The sequence below is a fragment of the Oncorhynchus tshawytscha genome, linkage group LG09 (assembly GCF_018296145.1).
Source record: "Oncorhynchus tshawytscha isolate Ot180627B linkage group LG09, Otsh_v2.0, whole genome shotgun sequence".
NCBI classification, from domain to species: domain Eukaryota; kingdom Metazoa; phylum Chordata; class Actinopteri; order Salmoniformes; family Salmonidae; genus Oncorhynchus; species Oncorhynchus tshawytscha.
The window spans coordinates 48,286,376-48,311,057 of NC_056437.1; the positions used below are offsets into that span (position 1 = coordinate 48,286,376).

The following is a 24,682-nucleotide window of genomic DNA, read 5'->3' on the forward strand; positions in this document are numbered from 1 at the left end:
TAGTGTCCATTCCTTGTATACTTCGTATTTTGGCGAATGTAGTACATCTTTTGGCATACTACTAACATCCATACTATGACCAATAAGCATACTACATACTCAATTTACATCACAAATAGAATGGTTAGTATGAGTATTCGAACACAGCTTCAGAGTGAATAAAGAAAAACATTTCCTAGTGTTACTGTGAGGCTCAAAGTACACTTAATCAACATTTAGAATATTGTTCTATTCATTGACTCTTCTTCCGACTTCTTACAATCCCTAGCCATTTTTGCTGTATAAATACTTTTGGTTGTATTGGCATGTACACATATTTAACTATATTACAGTGGTTCACTTCACAATGTTTTCTGACGCCAATTTGTTTTTAAATATACACTGCTCAAAAAATAAAGGGAACACTTAAACAACACAATGTAACTCCAAGTCAATCACACTTCTGTGAAATCAAACTGTCCACTTAGGAATCAACACTGATTGACAAATTTCACATGGAAATTATAGGCAATTAGCAAGACACCCCCAATAAAGGAGTGGTTCTGCAGGTGGTGACCACAGACCACTTCTCAGTTCCTATGCTTCCTGGCTGATGTTTTGGTCACTTTTGAATGCTGGCGGTGCCTTCACTCTAGTGGTAGCATGAGACGGAGTCTACAACCCACACAAGTGGCTCAGGTAGTGCAGCTCATCCAGGATGGCACATCAATGCGAGCTGTGGCAAGAAGGTTTGCTGTGTGTCAGCGTAGTGTCCAGAGCATGGAGGCGCTACCAGGAGACAGGCCAGTACATCAGGAGACGTGGAGGAGGCCGTAGGAGGGCAACACCCTAGCAGCAGGACCGCTACCTCCGCCTTTGTGCAAGGAGGAGCAGGAGGAGCACTGCCAGAGCCCTGCAAAATGACCTCCAGCAGGCCACAAATGTGCATGTGTCTGCTCAAACGGTCAGAAACAGACTCCATGAGGGTGGTATGAGGGCCCGACGTCCACAGGTGGGAGTTGTGCTGATAGCCCAACACCGTGCAGGACGTTTGGCATATGCCAGAGAACACCAAGATTGGCAAATTCGCCACCGACGCCCTGTGCTCTTCACAGATGTAAGCAGGTTCACACTGAGCACATGTGACAGACGTGACAGAGTCTGGAGACGCTGTGGAGAACGTTCTGCTGCCTGCAACATCCTCCAGCATGACCGGTTTGGGGGTGGGTCAGTCATGGTGTGGGGTGGCATTTTTTGGGGGGCCGCACAGCCCTCCATGTGCTCGCCAGAGGTAGCCTGACTGCCATTAGGTACCGAGATGAGATCCTCAGACTCCTTGTGAGACCAGATGCTGGTGCGGTTGGCCCTGGGTTCCTCATAATGCAAGACAATGCTAGACCTCATGTGGCTGGAGTGTGTCAGCAGTTCCTTCAAGAGGAAGGCATTGATGCTATGGACTGGCCCGCCCATTCCCCAGACCTGAATCCAATTGAGCACATCTGGGACATCATGTCTCGCTCCATCCACAAATGGCACGTTGCACCACAGACTGTCCAGGGGTTGGCGGATGCTTTAGTCCAGGTCTGGGAGGAGATCCCTCAGGAGACCATCCTGAGCCTCATTTTGACTTGTTTTAAGGACATTACATCAAAGTTGGATCAGCCTGTAGTGTGGTTTTCCACTTTAATTTTGAGTGTGACTCCAAATCCAGACCTCCATGGGTTGATAAATTTGATTTCCATTTTAAATTTTTGTGTGATTTTGTTGTCAGCACATTCAACTATGTAAAGAAAAAAGTATTTCATAAGAATATTTCATTCATTCAGATCTAGGATGTGTTATTTTAGTGTTCCCTTTATTGTTTTGAGCAGTGTATATACAGTACAAGTCAAAAGTTTGGACACACCTACTAATTTCAATATATACAGTTGAAGTCGGAAGTTTACATACACCTTAGCCAAATACATTTAAACTCAGTTGTTCACAATTCCTGACATTTAATCCTTGTAAAATTTCCCTGTTTTAGGTCAGTTAGGATCACCAGTTTATTTTAATAATGTCAGAATAATAGTAGGGAGAATGATTTATTTCAGCTTTTATTTCTCTCATCACATTCCCAGTGGTTCAGAAGATTACATACACTCAATTACTATTCGGTAGCATTGCCTTTAAATTGTTTCACTTGGGTCAAATGTTTTGGGTAGCCTTCCACAAGCTTCCCACAATAAGTTGGGTGAATTTTGGCCCATTCCTCCTGACAGAGCTGGTGTAACTGAATACGGTTTGTAGGCCTCCTTGCATGCTTTTTCAGTTCTGCCCACACATTTTCTATAGGATTGAGGTCAGGGCTTTGTGATGGCCTCTCCAATACCTTGACTTTGTTGTCCTTAAGCCATTTTGCCACAACTTTGGAAGTATGCTTGGGGTCATTGTCCATTTGGAAGACCCATTTGCGACCAAAGTTTAACTTCCTGACTGATGTTTTGAGATGTTGCTTCAATATATCCACATCATTTTCCTGCCTCATGACGCCCTCTATTTTATGAAGTGCATGAGTCTCTCCTGCAGCAAAGCCCCCCCCTAGAACATGATGCTGCCACTCCCGTGCTTCACGGTTGGGATGGTGTTCTTCGGCTCGCAAGCTTCCCCCTTTTTACCTCCAAACATATCGATGGTCATTATGACCAAACAGTTAAATTTTTGGTTAATCAGACCAAATGACATTTCTCCAAAAATTACGATCTTTGTCCCCATGTGCAGTTGCAAGCCTTAGTCTGGCTTTTTTAATGGAGGTTTTGGAGCAGTAGCTTCTTCCTTGCTGAGCGGCCTTTTAAGTCGATATAGGACTCGTTTCACTGTGGATATCGATACTTTTGTTCCCATTTCCTCCAGCATCTTCACAAGGTCCTTTGCTGTTGTTCTGTGATTGATTTGCACTTTTCGCACCAAAGTACGTTCATCTCAAGGAGACAGAACGCGTCTCCTTCCTGAGCGGTATGACGGCTGCGTGGTCCAATGGTGTTTATACTTGCGTACTATTGTTTGTACAGATAAACATGGTACCTTCAGGCGTTTGGAAATTACTCCCAAGGATGAACCAGACTTGTGGAGGTCTACCATTTTTTCTGAAGTCTTGGCTGATTTCTTTGGATTTTTCCATGATGTCAAGCAAAGAGGAACTGATTTTGAAGGTAGGCCTTGAAATACATCCACAAGTTTACCTCCAATAGACACAAATGATGTCAATAAGCCTATCAGAAGCTTCTAAAGCCATGACATTTTCTGGAATTTTCCAAGCTGTTTAAAGGCACAGTCAACTTAGTGTATGTAAACGTCTGACCCACTGGAATTGTGATACATTGAATTATAGGTGAAATAATCTGTCTGTAAACAATTGTTGGAAAAATGACTTGTGTCATGCATAAAGTTGATGTTGTATCTGACTTGCCAAAACTATAGCTTGTTCACAAGAAATTTGTGGAGTGGTTGAAAAACAAGTTTTAATGACTCCAATCGAAATGTATGTAAACTTCCGACTTCAACTGTATATATATATTTTTTTAAACTATTTTCTACATTGTAGAATAGTTAAGATATTAAAACTATGAATTAACACATATGGAATCATTTAGTAACCAAAAAGTGTTAAACAAGCCCAAATATATTTGAGATTCTTCAAAGTTGCCACCCTTTGCCTTTGTGACAGCTTTGCACACTCTTGGCGTTCTAGTGAAACATTCCAATTCGGTTCTTCATTTTGACAGTTCGTTACGAAAGTGCTCTTTTTTGGTATTTTAGTAGTAAATCTAGCTCCTTTTGCCACTAGCGGTTCAACTCTACCATTGAAATCATGATGTAGAGAGGCACCTTGAGAAGGTCCCTCTATGTCATCTCAAGGGAGGGGTTCGGTATGAAATAAACTCTTCTGGGTGGTAACACCTCAAGGCTTATTATAAAAGCAGGTGACAGCGCGCCCAATTTGGCAATGGTTCTGGTAAGTGGAATGTAAGGAACATTTCCGCATATGACCAAATTCAATGTTTTTGCTTACTGTTTCATACACATCTGTGCTTTTACGAAGAAAAAAAATGTAGGCTATGAGGACTATACGTTTATATTAGTAGCTACATCCATCGTAACAATGAAATAGATGACAATGGTGGTCATGTTAAATTGTTGTACTTTTTTTACCAACCACTATTACTGATTGGTGGCACAGTCCACGAAGAGTTAGCTCATAGTTCAATGGTTGTGAATGCTACTCCCTTATTTACAACATTCATACAGTGCCCACACACTTCTAAAAAGTCCAATTATACCTGTGAGAGGGGTCACATCGGCAGCAGTTGTAGGTTTTTATACAGTAACCAATCTGAGTTAATTTGACCATTGGAAAAATAGCTACTGCATAAATATTGCAATTTAAATAGCTACTGCATAAAAATACAAATTTCAAAAGATGTATTTTGTGCCCCATGGGGTATTCGAACTTACACCGCAAGTGGCAATAGATGGGGCGACAGCTAGCCTAGCGGTAAGAGCGGTGGGCCAGTAACCTAAAAGGTCTCTGGTTTGAATCCCCAGCAGACTAGATGAAAAATCTGTCGATGTGCCCTTGAGCAAGGCACCTAACCATAATTGCTCCTGTAAGTTGCTCTGGTTAAGAGCGTCTGCTAAAATGAAAATGTAATGTCAGAAACTTGGTTGGTACCTTACCACGGTGAGCTAACTGCTCGCGTTGCACATCATTTTATTATCAGAGCGTGCCAGTGGACTTCTGGTAAGTACGCTTTAGTGAGAAAGTGTTGGGATCAGGTACAACTATGTTTATCCACACCCAAAATGAATGTTTATGAGCAATTTCCCCCACCCACAACTTCTCCCCTGACTGCATTTTTTAAATGAAGGGGTTGGGCAAAGGCTGAAATTGGGGTTGAGTTACCCTTTCATGATATGACCCATTTTATACATATAAATTAATATTAACCACAGTCAGTCTCCTTTAGGATTGCACATTCAGCAAGTGACAAGCAGCTGGAGTTCCCTTTGAATCTATTTTCCCATTCACTGTGTTGGTGGTGCTCATAAAATGTCGCATATCTTCAGAATTAGCAGAGCCCACTCTGGCAATTTGATGTAATTGTAGAGTATATTGTTCTAAACAAAGTCTTAAAATGGGTAGTTTTGAGATATATTTTTAATGTTGAATAATTTAATGTGACATTTTAATTTGGAATCAATACATATATTTGAGAGAACACCATAAGGAGTATAATGACACCAAGATGTTGTCTGTATCATGTAGTTCACAAATCATAGGGTCTTACAGGAGGCATGTATAGGTCTAAAGAAAATAGCCAAAAATGGCCACTTTAATCATGATTTTTTTAATGTTTGCAAAACAAATGTAAAAAGCATTTCAAATATCCATCCTGCCAATGTGAGAATTGCCAGAACAATCCAAAATACCAAAAATATTTTCAGCTCCCATGGAATTGCCAAATTTGATTTTGTAAGGAGTCATTGAAATAACACTGCCTGACAAATCAATCTTTCATATTTTTTCCATGGCAAAACTAATAAGGTATGTGTATGTCTATGTGTGTGTTAGTGGTCCTACCACTGAGTCCAGCGCAGACACTAGACTGGTGAGGATCTCCTGTCTGGCCGACACCTGTGGGACCCGCAGCTCAGTCCGGGAGTTAGTCCTTATCCCGTCACATCCCGACTTCCTCATCTGTGCCATTCCTCTTCTGAGGGGACACAAAATAGAGGGCTTTCAAGAAGTTATCAAGAAGATGAACCAAAACAGTCATTTGTGTCTGCCTGTGTAGATTACATAAATGTGGATGGTATCTCGTTCCAATCAGTCACTTCTGGGAGTAGGATGAAGTTGCTCCTACACTGATCTAGGGTCAGTTTAGAATTTTACTCACTAGTGGTTGATGTTATGATTGGTGATCCCAGATCTGTACATCTGTACCTCTGTACCTCTGGGGAAACTTCACCCCAGAGCTCGGTTCTGAGTAAAACACTGAACAATGATTCAGTTTTACCCACGTCTGTAGAAAAGGAGGCTGTGTATACATGGTCTAAGTATATGGCATATGCTAGGTAGACAAAGTCATGTCCTGCCATTTAAGGTAGCTAAAGCCTACAAATGATTGAGCAGTAACCAAATGCACACGACGTTGATCTGCCATTCATCGCACCAATAAAACAACAAGAAGCCCATTTGATTTGACAACAGGGTTTGGCTGCATTTTGAATAGTGATAAAACATGGCAGTTGGATGGGGGTCATTTGGGTGGAGGGGGAAGTTTACTCTCATTAAGAGGCTTTTAAAAGTGGCGATAATACCCTCCATGTAACATGCTAATACCCAAATCCGTCACACACATGCGAAAGTAGCTAATTACGATAAGCCTTTGTCAGCCAATTAAAGATAGCTCTGAATATTTATTTGAATCTCTTCATCCTTCATTTGCTCTCCTTAGAAGGTAGCTCAGCAAATAACTGTAGAGGTTGGAATTGTCTAGGAATTGAAAGAAAAATGTACCCAAATTCCGTTTGCTCCTGATTAGTCCTAATTTCGAATTTAGGGCTGGCACGGAAATTGTATAATCGTGTAACATGCGATCATAGATGAAGATCATCATAAATGCTTTATGCTTTTTTGTGTATGTGAAACGAACATCTGACTGAAGACGGGGACCTTAACAATAGTATGGTCATGCTACACTGAGTGTACAAAACATTGGGAACACCTTCCTAATATTGAGTTGCACCCCTTTTTCCCCCTCAGAACAGCCTCAATTCGTCGGGCATGGACTCCACAAGGTGTCGAAAGCGTTCCACAGGGATGCTGGCCCATGTTGACTCCAACGCTTCCCACAGTTGTGTCAAGTTGGCTGGATGTCCTTGGGTGGTGGACCATTCTTAATACCCATACGAAACTGTTCAGCGTGAAAAACCCAACAGCGCTGCAGTTCTTGACACATTCAAACCGGTCTACCTGGCACCTACTACCATACCCCGTTCAAAGGCACTTAAATATTTTGTCTTGTACATTCACCCTCCGAATGGCACACATACACAATCCATGTCTCAATTGTCTCAAGGCTTAAAAATCCTTCTTTAACCCATCTCCTCTCCTCCATCTACACTGATTGAAGTGGATTTAACAAGTTCCTAATGTTTTGTACTCAGTGGATATCTATGGATGGGATAGACAGGCATTCCTGTGGTTGAGTCCGTTTCCACGGTAACAATGTGATGAAACTTTCTCGTTCTTTGTGGAAACAAGCAAGGTGTTGTAGCAAACAAGTCTTCAGTTGAGCCCCCCCGTGTCACGCCCTGGTCAAAGTATTTTGTGTTTATCTTTATGTATTTGGTCAGGCCAGGGTGTGGCATGGGGTTTTTGTAATTGTGGTGTGTTTGTCTTGGGGTTTTGGTGGTGGTATTGGGATTGTAGCTTAGTGGGTTGTCTAGCAAGGTCTATGGCTGTCTGGAGTGGTTCTCAATCAGAGGCAGGTGCTTATCGTTGTCTCTGATTGGGAACCATATTTAGGCAGCCATATTCTTTGAGTTTGTCGTGGGTGATTGTCCTTAGTGTCTTACTTGTACTCTCTGTTAGTTTGCACTAGATAGGCTGTTTTCGGTTTTCATTACGTTTATTGTTTTTGTAGTGTTTAGTGTTTAGTGTTTAGTCGTGTTTACGTTTTTGTTTAATAAATATGGATCGCAATCGACACGCTGCAGTTTGGTCCGACTCTCCTTCATCATCACTAGAAAACCGTTACAGAATCACCCACCACCAACGGACCAAGCGGCGTGTCAACAAGCAGGAGAAGCCGAAAAAGGAGATGCTAAATAAGGATTTCTGGACATGGGAGGAAATCCTCGACGGGAGAGGACCCTGGGCTAAACCAGGGGAGTGTAGCCGCCCAAAGGTGCAACAGGAGAAGCGAAAGGAGGACGTTATGGACAGCAATGGCATGGAGTATACGACGTGGGAAGAGATCGACAGGTGGGCGGCCGACCCAGAGAGAGTGCAGGAGCCCGCATGGGATTCGCTTGAGCAGTGCGAAGAAGGCTATAGGCGAATGGAGTCGAAAAGGAAAACACGGCGGCGCAGAGCGAAGCCCGTGAGTCAGCCCCAAAAATTTCTTGGGGGGCTTACAGGGAGTATGGCTATGCCAGGTAGGAGACCTGCGCAAACTCCCTGTGCTTACCGGGGGCTGGAGAGACCGGGCAGGCACCGTGTTATGCTGTGGAGCGCACGGTGTCTCCAGTGCGGGTGCACAGCCCGGTTCGGTATATTCCAGCTCCGCGTATCGGCCGGGCTAGATTGAGCGTCGAGCCAAATGCCATGAAGCCGGCTCTACGCATCTGGTCCCCAGTGCGTCTCCTTGGGCCGGCTTACATGGCACCAGCCTTGCGCTCGGTGTCTCCGGTTCGCCTGCATAGCCCAGTGCGGGCTATTCCACCTCACCACACTGGCAGGGCAACCGAGAGCATTCAACCAGGTAAGGTTGGGCAGGCTCGGTGCTCAAGAGCCCCAGTGCGCCTGCACGGTCCGGTCTATCCAGTACCACCTCCACACCCCAGCCCTCCGGTAGCAGCTCCCCGCACCAGGCTTCCTGTGCGTGTCCTCGATCCAGTACCACCAGTTCCAGCACCACGCACCAGGCCTTCAGTGTGCCTCGCCTGTTTAGCGCAGCCAGAGCCTTCCTCCTCTACAGCGCTGCCGGAGCCTCCCGCCTGTTTAGCGCAGCCAGAGCCTTTCTCCTCTCCTGCGCTGCCGGAGTCTCCCGCCTATCTAGCGCTGTTAGAGCCTTCCTCATCTCCAGCGCTGCCGGAGTCTCCCGCCTGTTTAGCGCAGCCAGAACCTTTCTCCTCTCCTACGCTGCCGGAGTCTCCCGCCTGTTCAGCGCAGCCAGAGCTGCCAGTCTGCAAGGAGCAGCCAGAGCTGTCAGTCTGCATGGAGCAGTCAGAGCTGTCAGTCTACATGAAGCAGCCCGAGCTGCCAGTCTGCATGGAGCTGTCAGTCTGCATGGAGCAGCCAGAGCTGCCAGTCTGCATGAAGCAGCCAGAGATGTGAGTCTGCATGAAGCAGCCAGAGCTGTCAGTCTGCATGGAGCTGCCAGTCTGCATGGAGCTGCCAGTCTGCAAGGAGCTGTCAGTCTGCACGGAGCTGTCAGTCTGCACGGAGCTGTCAGTCTGTAAGGAGCTGCCAGTCTGCAAGGAGCTGCCAGTCAGCACGGAGCCGCCAGAGCGGTCAGTCTGTAAGAAGCCGCCAGAGCTGTCAGCCTATATGGAGCAGCTAGTGCCGCCAGTCTGCCCAGCGCCTGCCAGTGCCCCCAGTCTGCCCAGCGTCGCCAGTCTGCCCAGCGCCGCCAGTCTGCCCAGCGCCGCCAGTCTGCCCAGCACCGCCAGTCTGCCCAGCGTCATCAGTCTGCCCAGCGCCGCCAGTCTGCCCAGCGCCAGTCTGCCCAGCGCCGCCAGATCTGCCAGTCAGCCAGACTCTTCCAGATCTGCCAGTCAGCCAGACTCTTCCAGATCTGCCAGACTCTTCCAGATCTGCCAGTCAGCCAGACTCTTCCAGATCTGCCAGTCAGCCAGACTCTTCCAGATCTGCCAGTCAGCCAGACTCTTCCAGATCTGCCAGACTCTTCCAGATCTGCCAGTCAGCCAGACTCTTCCAGATCTGCCAGTCAGCCAGACTCTTCCAGATCTGCCAGTCAGCCAGACTCTTCCAGATCTGCCAGTCAGCCAGACTCTTCCAGATCTGCCAGTCAGCCAGACTCTTCCAGATCTGCCAGTCAGCCAGACTCTTCCAGATCTGCCAGTCAGCCAGACTCTTCCAGATCTGCCAGTCAGCCAGACTCTTCCAGATCTGCCAGTCAGCCAGACTCTTCCAGATCTGCCAGTCAGCCAGACTCTTCCAGATCTGCCAGTCAGCCAGACTCTTCCAGATCTGCCAGTCAGCCAGACTCTTCCAGATCTGCCAGTCAGCCAGACTCTTCCAGATCTGCCAGTCAGCCAGACTCTTCCAGATCTGCCAGTCAGCCAGACTCTTCCAGATCTGCCAGTCAGCCAGACTCTTCCAGATCTGCCAGTCAACCAGACTCTTCCAGATCTGCCAGTCAACCAGACTCTTCCAGATCTGCCAGTCAGCCAGGATCTGCCAGTCAGCCAGGATCTGCTGAAACCACCAGCCAGCCAGGAGCTGGTAGATCTATCTACCTGCCTGAGCTTCCTCTCACTCCTGAGCTTCCTCTCACTCCTGAGCTTCCTCTCACTCCTGAGCTTCCTCTCACTCCTGAGCTTCCTCTCACTCCTGAGCTTCCTCTCACTCCTGAGCTTCCCCTCAGTCCCCTCAGTCCCGCTGCCTCGGTCCCGAGCTGCCTCGGTCCCGAGCTGTCCTTCAGTCCCGATCTGCTCCTCAGTCCAGTGGGGTTCTGGGTGGGGACTACTAGGCCATGGTCGGCGGCGAGGGTGGACTATCCAGGGACGAAGGGAGAGGGGACTAAGACATTAAAGGAGTGGGGTCCACGTCCCGCGCCGGAGCCGCCACCATGGACAGACGCCCACCCGGACCGGTTCTGTCACGCCCTGGTCAAAGTATTTTGTGTTTATCTTTATGTATTTGGTCAGGCCAGGGTGTGGCATGGGGTTTTTGTAATTGTGGTGTGTTTGTCTTGGGGTTTTGGTGGTGGTATTGGGAAGGTAGCTTAGTGGGTTGTCTAGCAAGGTCTATGGCTGTCTGGAGTGGTTCTCAATCAGAGGCAGGTGCTTATCGTTGTCTCTGATTGGGAACCATATTTAGGCAGCCATATTCTTTGAGTTTGTCGTGGGTGATTGTCCTTAGTGTCTTACTTGTACTCTCTGTTAGTTTGTACTAGATAGGCTGTTTTCGGTTTTCATTACGTTTATTGTTTTTGTAGTGTTTAGTGTTTAGTCGTGTTTACGTTTTTTGTTTAATAAATATGGATCGCAATCGACACGCTGCAGTTTGGTCCGACTCTCCTTCATCACCACTAGAAAACCGTTACACCCCGCATTCAGGAGCGGTGGAAAAGAGAAAAAGTGCATATTTTATAGCAATGACCGCAGTCATTTGGCTGACAAATAACAGTCACCCAAAATCCCATGACCATAACAGCCCTAAATGTTCAATGTTATTTGGAAAATGGACAGCCGTGTAGGAGAGAACTCATAATTGACCCTTCGCTAAATCCCACCCAATCAATCACAGTGCCCCATTGGATGGCAACTGTTAAACTGTTAGCTAGCTGCACTGGCCACCATTGAAAATGCTGCTAATGCTAGTTAGCCAGTTAATTATACCTTGTTTTCACCAAATGTATGTTAGCTAGCTAAGTTAGCTATATTATGTATTTAACCCTCATCTGCTGTCGACATCAGGATATGATTTGAGAGCATTCATTAGCTCCAAAAGTGGTTAGTAGCTACATGCTGACACAGTGCATTCAGTGGCTAGTTTTTTTACCAGGTTCCAGTGAAGCAATTGTTATAACAGTCCACCACAACATATCCGAGAGGCTCCTGATTAGCAAAGGTTAGTTTGTGTTTTATTTTCACAGAGTAATAAAAAAAAAAGTCTGAAATCATTCTGAGGGGTTTTCTCCACTAGTTTGAACGGGGAATTGGGCTTCCCAGAAAAATGTTGTCCGAGTTGTCATAGGGCAATGTTCCAATGACGCTGATATTCCCGATTTTTCACTTTAAAAGAATGTCAAACAAAAACCATTGATTGCAAAGTTAAACAAACCATACAATTCTATTCACACTGATTACTTTTAACAATTTCCACTGAAAATGTAACAAACACATTTACTCAGAAAAACTGTGCAGATGTAGTTTAACAGAATGATGGTAAAATTTCCCTCCGTTTATGTGACCACATTTTCCAAAAACTCTTAAATATCTACTCCAAATGTAAAGATGTCTGTAGAAAGAATGGAGTGTCAGCTATGATAAGACACCTCTATTTTGTTTATTGTAATACAGTAACTGAAGTGGATTAACACCCAGGTACAGAATGATGGTAACAGAATGACATCATGGGTCTCTGATACAGAAACACTATACAGAAATGCATAATTATGAATATCATTCTCTTCATGGTGATGTATCCTAAATAGGTACACAGAAGGTAGAAACATTTCCTAGCCTCCTTTGCATGTTTGGTTATTATTCTACACACTGTCTATTATTCTAATGAGCTCCTCCCTCAAACAAGACCAAATGTGGCTGGTCCGGAACAAATTTGTACCAATCATAGACGTCTGCTTCATAATTTTGAACGTCACAGTACAGCACAGTAGAGTACAGCACAGTAGAGTTACTGTACTGTTCTAAACTCTACTGTACAGTACTATACTCTACTTTTCTTTACTCTGCTGTCCAAACTTGTGAAACAGTCGTTTATGATTGGTTCAGATTTTGACTGATCAAATTTCAACTACTTCTCATCGTCTGATGTCGGTCGGTGCTCTGTGGGTGAGAGGGCTGGTTACAGTATGGAGAGGGGGCTCATGGGTAGGTGTCAGTAAAAGACCGAGAGAGCTGACATTAACTGGACAGAGTGAGATAGAAGAGAGACAGGGGGAGAGAGAGAGGGAGCGGTTGTCCAGACATTTTTCACACTCTTGTTTTGACCACCACAGGACAGAAACAGAAAGAAAACATTGTGCTGAGCATAACAGTATGCTAGCGGAAGGGAGGATAGTAGCAGGTGACCCAACTGGTTTGTGACTACTATAAATTCCCATTGTAGCCAATTCAGTTGCAGTAATTCTGTTACAGATTTTTTAAGGGTTTATGTTACCAATTTGGTAACAGAATGACTCGTTTTAATTACTTAATAAATCGAAAAACAAATTGTTATCACAAAAACACAAACTAATTGGTAGGTCTACCTTTACTTGTTACTTTTGTGAACTTTCATTATCCTCCCTCATGAAGGAGAGAAACTATAAAATACCTTAAAGATATGTAGATTTTTGGTAACACATTGACAAGACACTAGGCTACATATTATTATTTTTTACTTACAGAAGGAAAATATTTTCTGAAAAACAATATAAAATGTTGATATTAGTTGCCAGGGTTTTTAACATAATTGTGGTTTGATGTATTTCTAATACATTTTAAGACTTTCTTTGCTAGATGTTTTCTAAGACCACCTTTCCATCTGTTTGAACAGAAATCAAAGCCTTTACTTATTCCACATTTGTAGGATGGAACATTTTTTTTTAAAAGTGTATACAGTGTATGTCTTAAAATAAATAGACTCAGCTGTCATCTGACACCAAATTTGATGTGCACCTATGAACTTCACGTTGCTCTTGCTCAACAGTAACCAAGGGGGTGGGGCTTAGAAAAGGGTCAATTAGTCTATTTGCAGGGGAGTAGGCCTAACATTCATCACAAACATGTTAACTGAACAATATAATCAGTGTCAATAGAAAGTCAAGGAAAGAAAGGGTAAATAAAAGTGGGATGGAAAGAGTGGGGCATATAAAAAGAAGAACCCCCCCCCCCAATCCTAATTCCAGGCACTGCGTTCTCATGGCAACAGCAATCTGCTCCTTGGAAACTAATCTCGAGGCATTTGAACAATGCAGCTCCGGCCTTTAATCTCTCCAGACACTGGGAGTCATTATCCTAGCCTCTCAGGGCAGCCCCAAACCATAGACAGTGAGGGAGGGCAGAGAGAGAGAGAGAGTCTCAACTGCACCAATATGCCTGTCTGAATAGGGCCGACCCCTGAACCAACAGCAAACATAAGCCCCTTAAACTATTACACCACCGAAATAGATGGCCTCTTTCAATCCCATCTTTAAGGCAACAGAGGCACACGAAAAATTGAGAAGGGGGGCACCGTCATTTTGTTCGCAGCCAGAGAAAGCCACCACCAGTGAACTCAAATGAAGTGTTTTCTGGCTGGCAGTGGTTAGGCTACTTCAAATGCAATGTCACAAGTACAAATGTCAAAACAAAGAGCATGGAAATTGACACAGCCACTGATGTTGAGATGGAAAAATGCAAATGAACCAATATGGTTCCGGTTCCAATTTCCCTTGTAGATGTCAAACACAATTATTAATGTAGGTGCATGTGACTGAAAAAGCTTTAGGTTTGTTGCTTTGGTAATTTATAATACATATAGGAATACAAAAGGACTATTCTAAAAAAAAACATTGCCATCTTTGACCTTTGGCAAGGACAAAACAAAAACAACTCAACTATTTGCAATTGTAGCCTCTCTTGCCTTACAGCAAATCATTTCAGACTGTAGCCCAAATATAGCTTAGTCTTACAACATTTATGATACCACCAGGCTACAGTACCTAAAATGTTTTGCCTGTGCCTTGATTGTGAGATAAACTAGCCTCTACCTAAGAAACAAAAAAGAACCACAACAGTATGGCTACACTTCAGAACACTTCCCTGGTATGAGAGTAACACCCTGATCTTAAAATGATAAAATGCTGCTCTAGCTGCCATGCTTAAATGCTCCAGCTAATGACATCCTAACCCATTTGAGTCCCCCCGGAAAGCCGGCACTGTTATTTCCTTCATGTCATGTAAACCTCTGCAGGCTACAGAGGGCTAAGCTGATCCTTTACTTGTTGAATAATTGCCCAAGCATTATTTAGCCAGAGTTATTAGGCTACAATGTACTCAGAAGGGGTATAAGGGTTTTCTGAGCTGGTTTTACACTAAGAGGCTTGTGGCACTCGCTGCCATTGATACACAACACTTGCTTATACCCCTTAACAAGCCATTGCGGCCCGGAGACCTTTTGAAGACCACAACTGTATCTAAATTGTTAGGCTCAGTGCTGATCAATGACTTTTAATGAATTATGTTGATCTTTGGCATGCCAGGCATGATCCCAGAGGCTGTAGACGTGCATCAGCTAGGCTATTATGCCTGGGTTGTGGGATAGGCATAGCCATGAGTCATTCCTCTGTTCAGACGTTGCTGACGCATGCCAGATCTTATAACACCTGGATAAGTATTTTACGTATCAGCTTACCACATCATATGGTATAGTAGTCTGGTGCCCACCTGCAGTCGATGACGTTGCACACATTGGTTGATGATTGCTACGTCTGAGCAGAGGAATGCAGTTTGGAGATCCAGCTAGTTCTGGATTAGTTCAAATACACGGAACAACTGAGGTTCACAGTTCACAGGTTCATCTTATGGTCATGATGCAGCATTGTGTAGGAGGGAGATTCCTAGATGTGAGAAGTGTGCAGGAGGGCATGAGACAAAGGAATATGTAGTATTAGTGGGGAAAGCTGTGCATGTTAACTGTAGGGGAACTCACATTGCTGGAGATCAAAAGTGTCCAGCAAGAGAAAGACAGGTCAAGGTTGCCAGGGTCAGAGTAGCAGGGTTCATTTTTACGATATATTGGCTATATCGTAAAAATGCATAAAAAGTACAAATGTGTTCTTTGGTCTTCATTTAAATGTTAGGCACAAGGTTATCAGTGTGATTAAGGTTAGATTTAAAATCACATTTTAAGAAGAGAAATTGTAGAAAGAAGCTGGGTATATGACTTTCTGACTGTGGTAACTAGTAAGGTTGGCTTCTTACATGCTGACCAAACAGACGCACGCATGCATGTTGATTTTGTACACCCACACCAGACACGAAACCAACACGCAGATTGAAATATCATAAGACTCCGAAACAATTATATTAATTTGGGGACAGGTCGAAAAGCATTAATAACATTTATGGCAATTTAGCTAGCTTGCTGTTGCTGGCTAATTTGTCCTGGGATATCAACATTGGGTTGTTATTTTACCTGAAATGCACAAGGTCCTCTATTCCGACAATTAATCCACAAATAAAATGGTAAACTGAATTCCTTTCTCGTCATCTCTCCTCCTTCCTCAGGCTTCTTTTTTACTTCTTTGGACTTTATATGGCGGTTGGCAACCATCTTTACGATGCATTACTACAACCGACTGGAGTGTGGACGTCAGTTCATCTTTCAATCACCCACATGGGCATATGCTCCTAAACACCAATGAGGAGATGGGAGAGGCTGGACATACAGCGCGTTGAGCGTCACAAATAGAACCTATTTCTATTTTAGTGCTTGGCCACGCAGACGCTCGTTGAGGCGCGCGGTCAGGGTGGGTGCAATGATTGAATAACATGTATGTGTAAATGTATTTTGCAGCGCTCACGCATGTGAGCTGTCTGGTCAGCTTTAGTCAATCATACCTGGTAAAATAAAACACAAAAATAAAAGTAATATGCACGTTCAGTGGCACTTCGAAACTATCTCCTGAGAAGGTCATATATATTAGAGGTCGACTGATTTTGATTTTTCATCGCAGATCCCGATAATTGGAGGACCAAGAAAAGCCGATACCGATAATTGGAGGACCAAAAAAGCCGATACCGATTAATCGGCTGATTTTTAGATATATTTGTAATAATGACAATTACAACCATACTGAATGAACACTTATTTTAACTTAATATAATACATCAATAAAATCAATTTAGTCTCAAATAAATAATGAAACATGTTCAATTTGGTTTAAATAATGCAAAAACAAAGTGTTGGAGAAGAAAGTAAAAGTGCAATATGTGCCAAGTAAAAAAGCTAACGTTTAAGTTCCTTGCTCAGAACATATGAAAGCTGGTGGTTCCTTTTAACATGAGTCTTCAATATTCCCGGGTAAGAGGTTTTAGGTTGTAGTTATTATAGGACTATTTCTCTCTATATCATTTGTATTTCATATACCTTTGACTATTGGATGTTCTAATAGGTACTTTAGTATTGCCAGCCTAATCTCGGGAGTTGATAGGCTTGAAGTAATAAACAGTGCAATGCTTGAAGCACAGTGAAGAGCTGCTGGCAAATGCAGGAAAGTGCTGTTTGAATGAATGCTTACGAGCCTGCTGCTACCTACCACCGCTCAGTCAGACTGCTCTATCAAATCATAGACTTAATTATAATATAATAACACACATTAATATGGTAGATTCTGAAAACTATTATATAGAAAACAAAATGTTTATTCTTTCAGTGAGATACGGAACATATTTTATCTAATGCGTGGCATCCCTAAGTCTAAATATTGCACAACCTTCAATGTTATGTCATAATTATGTACAATTCTGGCAAATGAATTACAGTCTTTGTTAGGAAGAAATGGTCTTCACACAGTTCACAACAAGCCAGGCGGCCCAAACTGCTGCGTATACCCATACTCTACTTGCACAGAACGCAAGAGAAGTGACACAATTTCCCTAGTTAAAAGAAATTCATATTAGCAGGCAATATTAACTAAATATGCAGGTTTACAAATATATACTTGTGTATTGATTTTAAGAAAGGCATTGATGTTTATGGTTAGGTACACATTGGTGCAACGACAATACTTTTTTTCGCAAATGCGCTTAATGCGTTAATTTAATCACCCGTTTGGTGAAGTAGGCTGTGATTCAATGATAAATTCAGGCACCGCATCGATTATATGCAACGCAGGACAAGCTAGATAAACTAGTAATATCATCAACCATGTGTAGTTAACTAGTGATTATGTTAAGATTGATAGTTTTTTATAAGATAAGTTTAATGCTAGCTAGCAACTTACCTTGACTCCTTGCTGCACTCGTACAACAGATAGTCAGCCTGCCACGCAGTGTCCTCATGGACTGCAATGTAATCGCCCATAATCGGTGTCCAAAAATGCTGATTACCGATTGTTACGAAAACTTGAAATCGGCCAGAATTAATCGTCCATTCGGATTAATCGGTCGACCTCGAATACATATGTAATATAACCATTATTCTGCATTGTGAATTGATGTGGAATTGTATGTTTATTTTCTTGTTGTTTAAAAGGGAAACCGATTTTTTTTAAAGTTTCAACATTAAATAGAAGATCTGGGAATTACAACACCACTAGGCTGCATTCAAAACAAATCTCCCTCATCCCCCGCAATTTGGCAGAGACTCGAGCCTTTTACTTTCAGTTTTGGTCCACCAGCTTCAAACAGCTGTAAAAACTATATTGTTTGTTATTGAAACAGAAAAGACATTTCACAGCAATGTTTTCTCACGCAAATGGCAATTGAGCAAACCGTGTAGAAGTTTTAGCAACCAGGAAATGACAGAGCGCTTTCTACACTGGCCACTTGACCCGATTTCCCTAGACAACACAGCAACAAACTCAAAACAGTTTCCCCCATTTTCAGATGCCAGACCAGCGGGAGAAATCAATAGATGAATATCACAACACTGGTGGGTAAATAAGACTGTGAAACACTATCATTCCACTATTGATGCAGATATATTATTTACACTCCAAAATTTCCTAAATATCCTATGTGTAGCACCTTAAAGTAAAATTGTCCATTTGTCACATCCCTACTTGTAACATTTACTGAGGTATATTTACTGAGGTAGCCTAGCGGTTAAGATCTTTGGGCCAGTAACCACAAGTCCTCTGCCAGGCACATAGCGATTTACAGGAGCAATTAGAGGTATGATAAGAGTGTCTACTAAATTAATATAATTTAGAAAATTGTGGCATGGCATAGGTTACCCTATCTAGCTGCTTTTACATCATGTCTCAGGTAATGCATGCATTGGGTAAACTGCATGTGAAGCTTGTTTGAGGTGAACTTCAATGATATGTTCATGACATGATAGTAAACTAGCTAGTCAGCAGATTAAGACCCTACCGTTACACTTGTTAACACTGAGCTGCACTGGGTCGAAAACATACCTCAATCCAGTGATTAGAAATTGCATTGTGCTCCGATTTGTCCCATTATCCTAACTGTTACACATGGAAGATTGAACGACTGCTATTTTTTCTGGAAAGCTGCCTTTTCATCCTCGTGCTAGCTAGCAGTACCCACAGCAGCCATTGTGTGCCATTCCACAACAAAGGAGCTGATTGGCAGGAATGGCAGTGGTGGCTTCTACAATCTAGCCCTAGAACAAGGGCAGTTTTCCAGTAAAATAGCAGTATTTCAATCTTATTAATGTATCAGTTTGGATATAGGTCAAATTTGCATAACAGTGGCACATCCCATCCCTGCAGGTACGTTTTCACCTATATCTCGTGCCTGCTCCGCATTGTCTTAATCTAACAATTAATACCGTCGACCCCAGTGCAGCTCAGTTTAAACAATCATAACATCAGTTGGGTCCGAATCTGCTGGCTATAGTACACTAGCTAGCTACACGCCCTACTCCAGAGTTTTGAATCCTGACTGTAGCTACCTAGCTAGCTATGTAGTCTAACTACCTAACGTTAACTACAGAAGAGTAGTTAGTATCAATGCAAAAATAGTGGATGAGATTGGGAAGAGAAAACTGTGCACGACAGTTGTGAAAGTGTTTTCAACCTATGTCTATGTGGGCTGCCTGCTAGCTCGTTAGATCACGTTGACAAGATTGAACAAAACGTTTGAGTCTAATTTAATTAGCTAACTAAACTGGCTAGGTAGCTAACCAGTAAGCTTTCACTAAAGTAAAATGGTTGACGTGCTCTTTAAAAATGTCTTAATTTATACTCAACACACAAAATGTAATATGCCACCCGTTTTAGCTATTAACAGGCAACAAAACAATGACCGGATAGCTGGCTAGCTAGCTAAATTCGCTTTCTTGCTAACGTTAGCTAAACCATCCGTGCGAACACCCAACCAAGACTCGTCGTACATCGTATCATTCTGCGAAATTATGTTGCTCGGTTGGCTGTATACATATCAAATACACAATTTAGCAACATAAATACAGTTTAGCCCATACCATTGTCCGCATCTAGCTAGCTAGCTAGCTAGCTATGGAAATAGCGAGAAGGTTCAATCGAGTTGGCCCATCTCCTCCCCCAGAATTCTAATCTGTAATTTCACAATTTGTACGGTCATAAAAAGTCACGTGTATACAAAAGACACGGTTTTATGTTTGAATGTTGATAAATGTTACAATAACATGATGCATACCTTACCAACATCAACGTTTAAATTGTTTTACACTGTCAATCCCGGAATATGGTTATTCCCCGTTTAATCCAACCGAAATTGCTGGGTAGAATTCCCATCTAAAATCTAGCATTAATATCGGGGTTTCGAAACCTTGTAATCTGAAGCATTACTGCACAAAATGCGTTAGCAAAACGTTATCACCGAGATTATTTTTCTATTTTCTTTAACAGTGGAGTGTGTCCCGTTTCTTTGTTCTGTAGCTAATCCAGTAAAATTGAAACTCATTCGCCTCCACTAATCCCGGTCCAACTCAACAACAGCATCTATTGGCTGTAATTTACATATAGCTAGGATTAAGGAACCTCTGGGAAACCATGGGGGGAAACTCGCATGGAGAGGGTCGTGAGTTAAACCTGTTGTAAAAACAAACAAATATCACACTCCGCATTAAACATTTAACTAAATAACTAAACATTTAGACTTGACTGCACAAAAACTGGTCTTAAAACTAATTGGGACTAATATAATGTATTATAAAGGATGATTATATATAATGGACAATGTATTATTTGGTAAATTAATTTAAGTGCTTTTTAGAATTGACTCAACTATAGTGAAAAAGGAACACCTAAAATATACAATTTCAACATGTAATATGATAACAATACTTTACCTCTGTATATCATCAAGGGGTTGAATTGTGAACTATTTTGGTCAGCCACCTGAGCAGTGCCCAAACTGCCCCTTTGCATGTGATCTAGCTCACTTCATATCCTTGGTGACATTGGCCAAGTGCATAAATCATGAATAGCAGCCTACTTTGCCCCTAGTGTTTGAGTACAGTATTGTACTCTGTCTGGTCCCACTTTTAGAAGTACATTTCTGAACACTTTCCCAACATTTGTTGCTGCACCGTTTTGGGCTTCACAGCCTCTGTCATGGCAATTTTCCCATGTAGGATACATCACTTCCACAACTGAGCCAAATGTTTATTGTGACACCATTAGTCACCAGTGGGAGCTGTGTGTGTGTGTGTGTGCCCATGTCCAGCAGGTAAGAAAACTACAAACAGGATTTATTTGTGAGTGAGAAAATTGTAAATGGGTGTTTAATAAAGGCCTAATCTCAGTTAACCCAGAGCTAAAGCCTTGCGTAATTGGTCAGCTGCTCATTACGTTGTCTGCACACGACATTAATAAATGCTTAACACATCAGAAAATATGTCCACATGAAATAAAACACCATAATCCTTTGCCCACATTGTTAACATTTAATGACTCAATCTCAGAAATCATTACAGCATTAAGGGTACGAAGTGTTTCCTATCTGAAAAAGGCCATATACAATATCCAATGACAATTTGTAGCTTCAGTTTCACTGACCAGAGGCCAGCCCTACACTTTGCCCATGAAATGTCAATCCCCAAGTCTTACATTCCACATTAGTCACATCAAAATAATGTTCTCCCAAAGACAGAGTCTGCATTCAAAATGGTGCACTACTTTAGACCAGGGGTAGAGCCCTGGTCAAAAGTAGTGCACAATACACAGTGAGCTCCAAAAGTATTGGGACAGGGACAATTTTTGTTGTTGTTTTGTATCTGTACTCCAGCACTTTGGATTTGAATTTATACAATGTCTACGGGGTTTGAGTGCAGACTGTCAGCTTTAATTTGAAGGTATTTTCATCCATATCGGGTGAACCTTTTATAAATTACAGCACTTTTTGTACATAGAACACCGATTTTTAGGAGACCAAAATAATTGGGACAAATTGACCTATATGTGTATTAAAGTAGTCAAAAGTTTAGTATTTGGTCCCATATTCATAGCATGCAATCACTACATCAAGCTTGTGACTCTACACATTTGTTGGATGCATTTGCTGTTTGTTTTAGTTGTGTTTCAGATTATTTTGTGCCCAATAGAAATTAATGGTAGATAATGTATTGTCATTTTTATTGTAAATAAGAATAGAATATGTTTCTAAACACTTCTACACTAATCTGGATGCTACCATGATTACGGATCATCCTGATTGATTCATGAATAATGATGAGGGAAAAAGTTAGAGGTATAAATATCATACCCCCCAAAAATGCTAACCTCCCCTATTGTTATGGTGAGACATTAGCATGTCTTGGGGGTATGATATTTGTACTTTATCACTCATCATCATTATTCACAATTAATTCAGGATTAGCTATTCCATATTCATGTAGAAGTGTTTAGAAACATATTCTATTCTTATTTACAATCAAATTGACTCCAAAATGACACAATACAATCTGAAACACAACCAAAATAAAACAGCAAATGCATCCAACAAATTTGTCGAGTCACAAGCTTGATGTAGTCATTGCATGCTATGAATTTGGGACCAAATACTGAACTTATTATTAATATTATTCTTATAATGTTTTGTTGTTGTTGTATTTTACCCCCCTTTCTCCCCAATTTCGACATTGTCTCATCACTGCAACTCCCCTATGGGCTCGGAAGGCGAAGGTCCAGTCAGGGGTCCTCCGAAACATGGCCCGCCTAACCACGAATCTTAACACCCGCCCGCTTAACCCGGGAGCCAGCCGCACCAATGCGTCGGAGGAAACAAGGTTCAATTGATAACCGAGGTCAGCCTGCAGGTGCCCGGTCCACCACAAGGAGTCACTAGAGCGCAATGAGCCAAGTAAAGCTCCCCCAGCCAAACCCTCCCCTAACCCAGACGACGCTGGGCCAATTGTGTGTCACCCTATGGGACTCCCGATCACGGCCGGTTGTGATACAGCCCGGGATCGAACCCGGATCTGTAGTGACGCCTCTAGCACTGCGATAATACTTAACATTTTACTACTTTAATGCACATAAGTGAATTTGTCCCAATACCTAAGGTCCCTTAAAATGGGGGGACTATGTACAAAAGGTGCTGTAATTTCTAAATGGTTCACCCGATAAGGAAAGAAAATACCGTCAAATTAAAGCTGACAGTCTTCACTTTAATCTCATAGTTATTGTATCATTTCAAATCCAAAGTGCTGGAGTATAGAGCCAAAACAACAAAACATTTGTCACTGTCCCAATACTTTTGGAGCTCACTGTACGTAGGAAATTAGGGTGCCATTCGAGACGCAACCAGAATATCAACTAATCTCCCAAGAATACAGTAATGGACTGCATTTAGAATCTCCCTGTTGGCTTGTTCAATGGAGATAATAACATTTGGAAGACCGTAACGTATCAATTCTGTACATTGTGATTAGTTGTTTACATCCAGAAGGGAGGGATCTTCCAGAATGGAGGAAGCAGTTACAGTAGGCCTCCATCCCTAATGGCAGTCTATTCCCGATATAGTTCACTACTTTTCTGGTCAAAAGTAGTGTACTATATTGGTCATAGAGTGCCATTTCGGACACAAGCTTTGAATGTTCCATTGTTTGCGTTGTGCTCCAAACAGCCGTTGAGTGGCCTACTCGAATCAAAGGACAAAGTGATCCCAAGGCATTAATCTAGGTTGAACTTTCTTTAGATAAATGATCAACAATAGGAAGTGAAGACTTTCTTTTTTCATTTTTTTCCCCTCACGTGTATGAAAACACTACAAAGTGGTATGGTTTCCCACTATCCAGTAAAGCCACAGTGGAATTAAGGATTACTTAAGTTCAAATGAGTAAACCATTAAACTGATAGCTATTTGGTGCACATACGGCACCAAGTTGCATTGGTTCAGTTGACTAAATACACAATTACAGTATGCACAGGTTTCAGATAATGCAGCTATATTCATATGTAGATACAACATCAGCTTAAATCCAGCAGCGTCCCCGTTTCATTCACATGTTCGCTATGAAGCAAATTGAACGTCACTGGTCAAATCAGCTACAGTAATCTAAGAAGGATTAAAAAAAAGGAGTGTGGCAAATAAATAAAACAAAAAGTGATGGATTGAGGCCAAATTCTTAATCTTTGTTTTCAATCAGACACCAGAGTCATTTCATTCTCTGGAGTCACAATTCATCCTTCAAGGCTCATAGGGTCACGATCTCTAATAAACTAAGATAAAAGGTTATCTCATGCCCAAATGTCCAATACCATCCTTGGGTATGTAGGCAGGGTATGTATCAGTTTTCAAAAGTCATACCTATAATTCTTCACCTCTGTCAACCATTTTACAGTATCTTCAAGCTGTCTTAAGTTTGGCTAATGGGTGTTTTTCTTTTTTGCAACAGATGAATGTACATATTGAGATAGAGAGACATTGTTTTGGTAGTAACTGTAAACAGGAAATGTTGTCTGGAGTCCAGTGGCGTGCTAGTCCCAAGTCGTACTGACTTCTTCTTTTAAAATGTACCTCTGTATTTCCCCAATTCAAGATGAGCTCTTCTTCTCCTATATCAGTGTTGTTCCTGGGGAGCAAGCCATCAAATTGAAGAAGCTCAAATAATGTGCCAAATACATATCAGTCAGAGTATTAATCTAGGGCAGATTATGCCTTGTTTTAGAAGAAAAAGCATTTTAAATGGAGATTCTCTATTGAGCATGCTTTTAAGTCTAGAACTAGTCTTTATCTGTGTTAGGTAAACCGGCTGTTAATGTTGTATTTATGCAACTCATTGTGGGAATGGCAATAATGGCATTTAGTAAATCTCTAGACAGTGAGTAACTAACTGATCTATAGAGTTAAGATAAATGTAATT

At 42.3% G+C, this 24,682-nt stretch overlaps 2 protein-coding genes across 8 annotated transcripts in view; both read right to left on the reverse strand.

Moving 5' to 3' along the window:
* LOC112258067 (general transcription factor II-I repeat domain-containing protein 1-like) overlaps positions 1 to 20,776 on the reverse strand; it is a 48,355-nt gene extending 27,579 nt beyond the window's left edge. For 2 of the 5 annotated variants that reach the window (XM_024432155.1, XM_024432154.1), the window contains exons 1-2: positions 20,011 to 20,317; positions 5,600 to 5,732 (exon numbers count right to left, since the gene is read on the reverse strand). In XM_024432155.1, the coding sequence (XP_024287923.1) occupies positions 5,600 to 5,732; positions 20,011 to 20,021 (144 nt within the window). In that variant the 5' untranslated portion in view covers positions 20,022 to 20,317. Of the gene's footprint in view, positions 1 to 5,599; positions 5,733 to 19,816; positions 19,909 to 20,010; positions 20,318 to 20,665 lie in introns of those variants that run through there. The other 3 variants (XM_024432158.2, XM_024432159.1, XM_024432156.1) reach the window with 3 other exon arrangements.
* A 2,064-nt stretch (positions 20,777 to 22,840) lies between these two features.
* Positions 22,841 to 24,682, reverse strand: part of LOC112258068 (CAP-Gly domain-containing linker protein 2-like) — a 64,406-nt gene continuing 62,564 nt past the window's right edge. For all 3 annotated transcript variants that reach the window (XM_042326977.1, XM_042326979.1, XM_042326978.1), the window contains one exon: positions 22,841 to 24,391. In XM_042326977.1, coding sequence (XP_042182911.1) covers positions 24,380 to 24,391 — 12 coding nt within the window. In that variant the 3' untranslated portion in view covers positions 22,841 to 24,379. The remainder of the gene's footprint in view (positions 24,392 to 24,682) is intronic.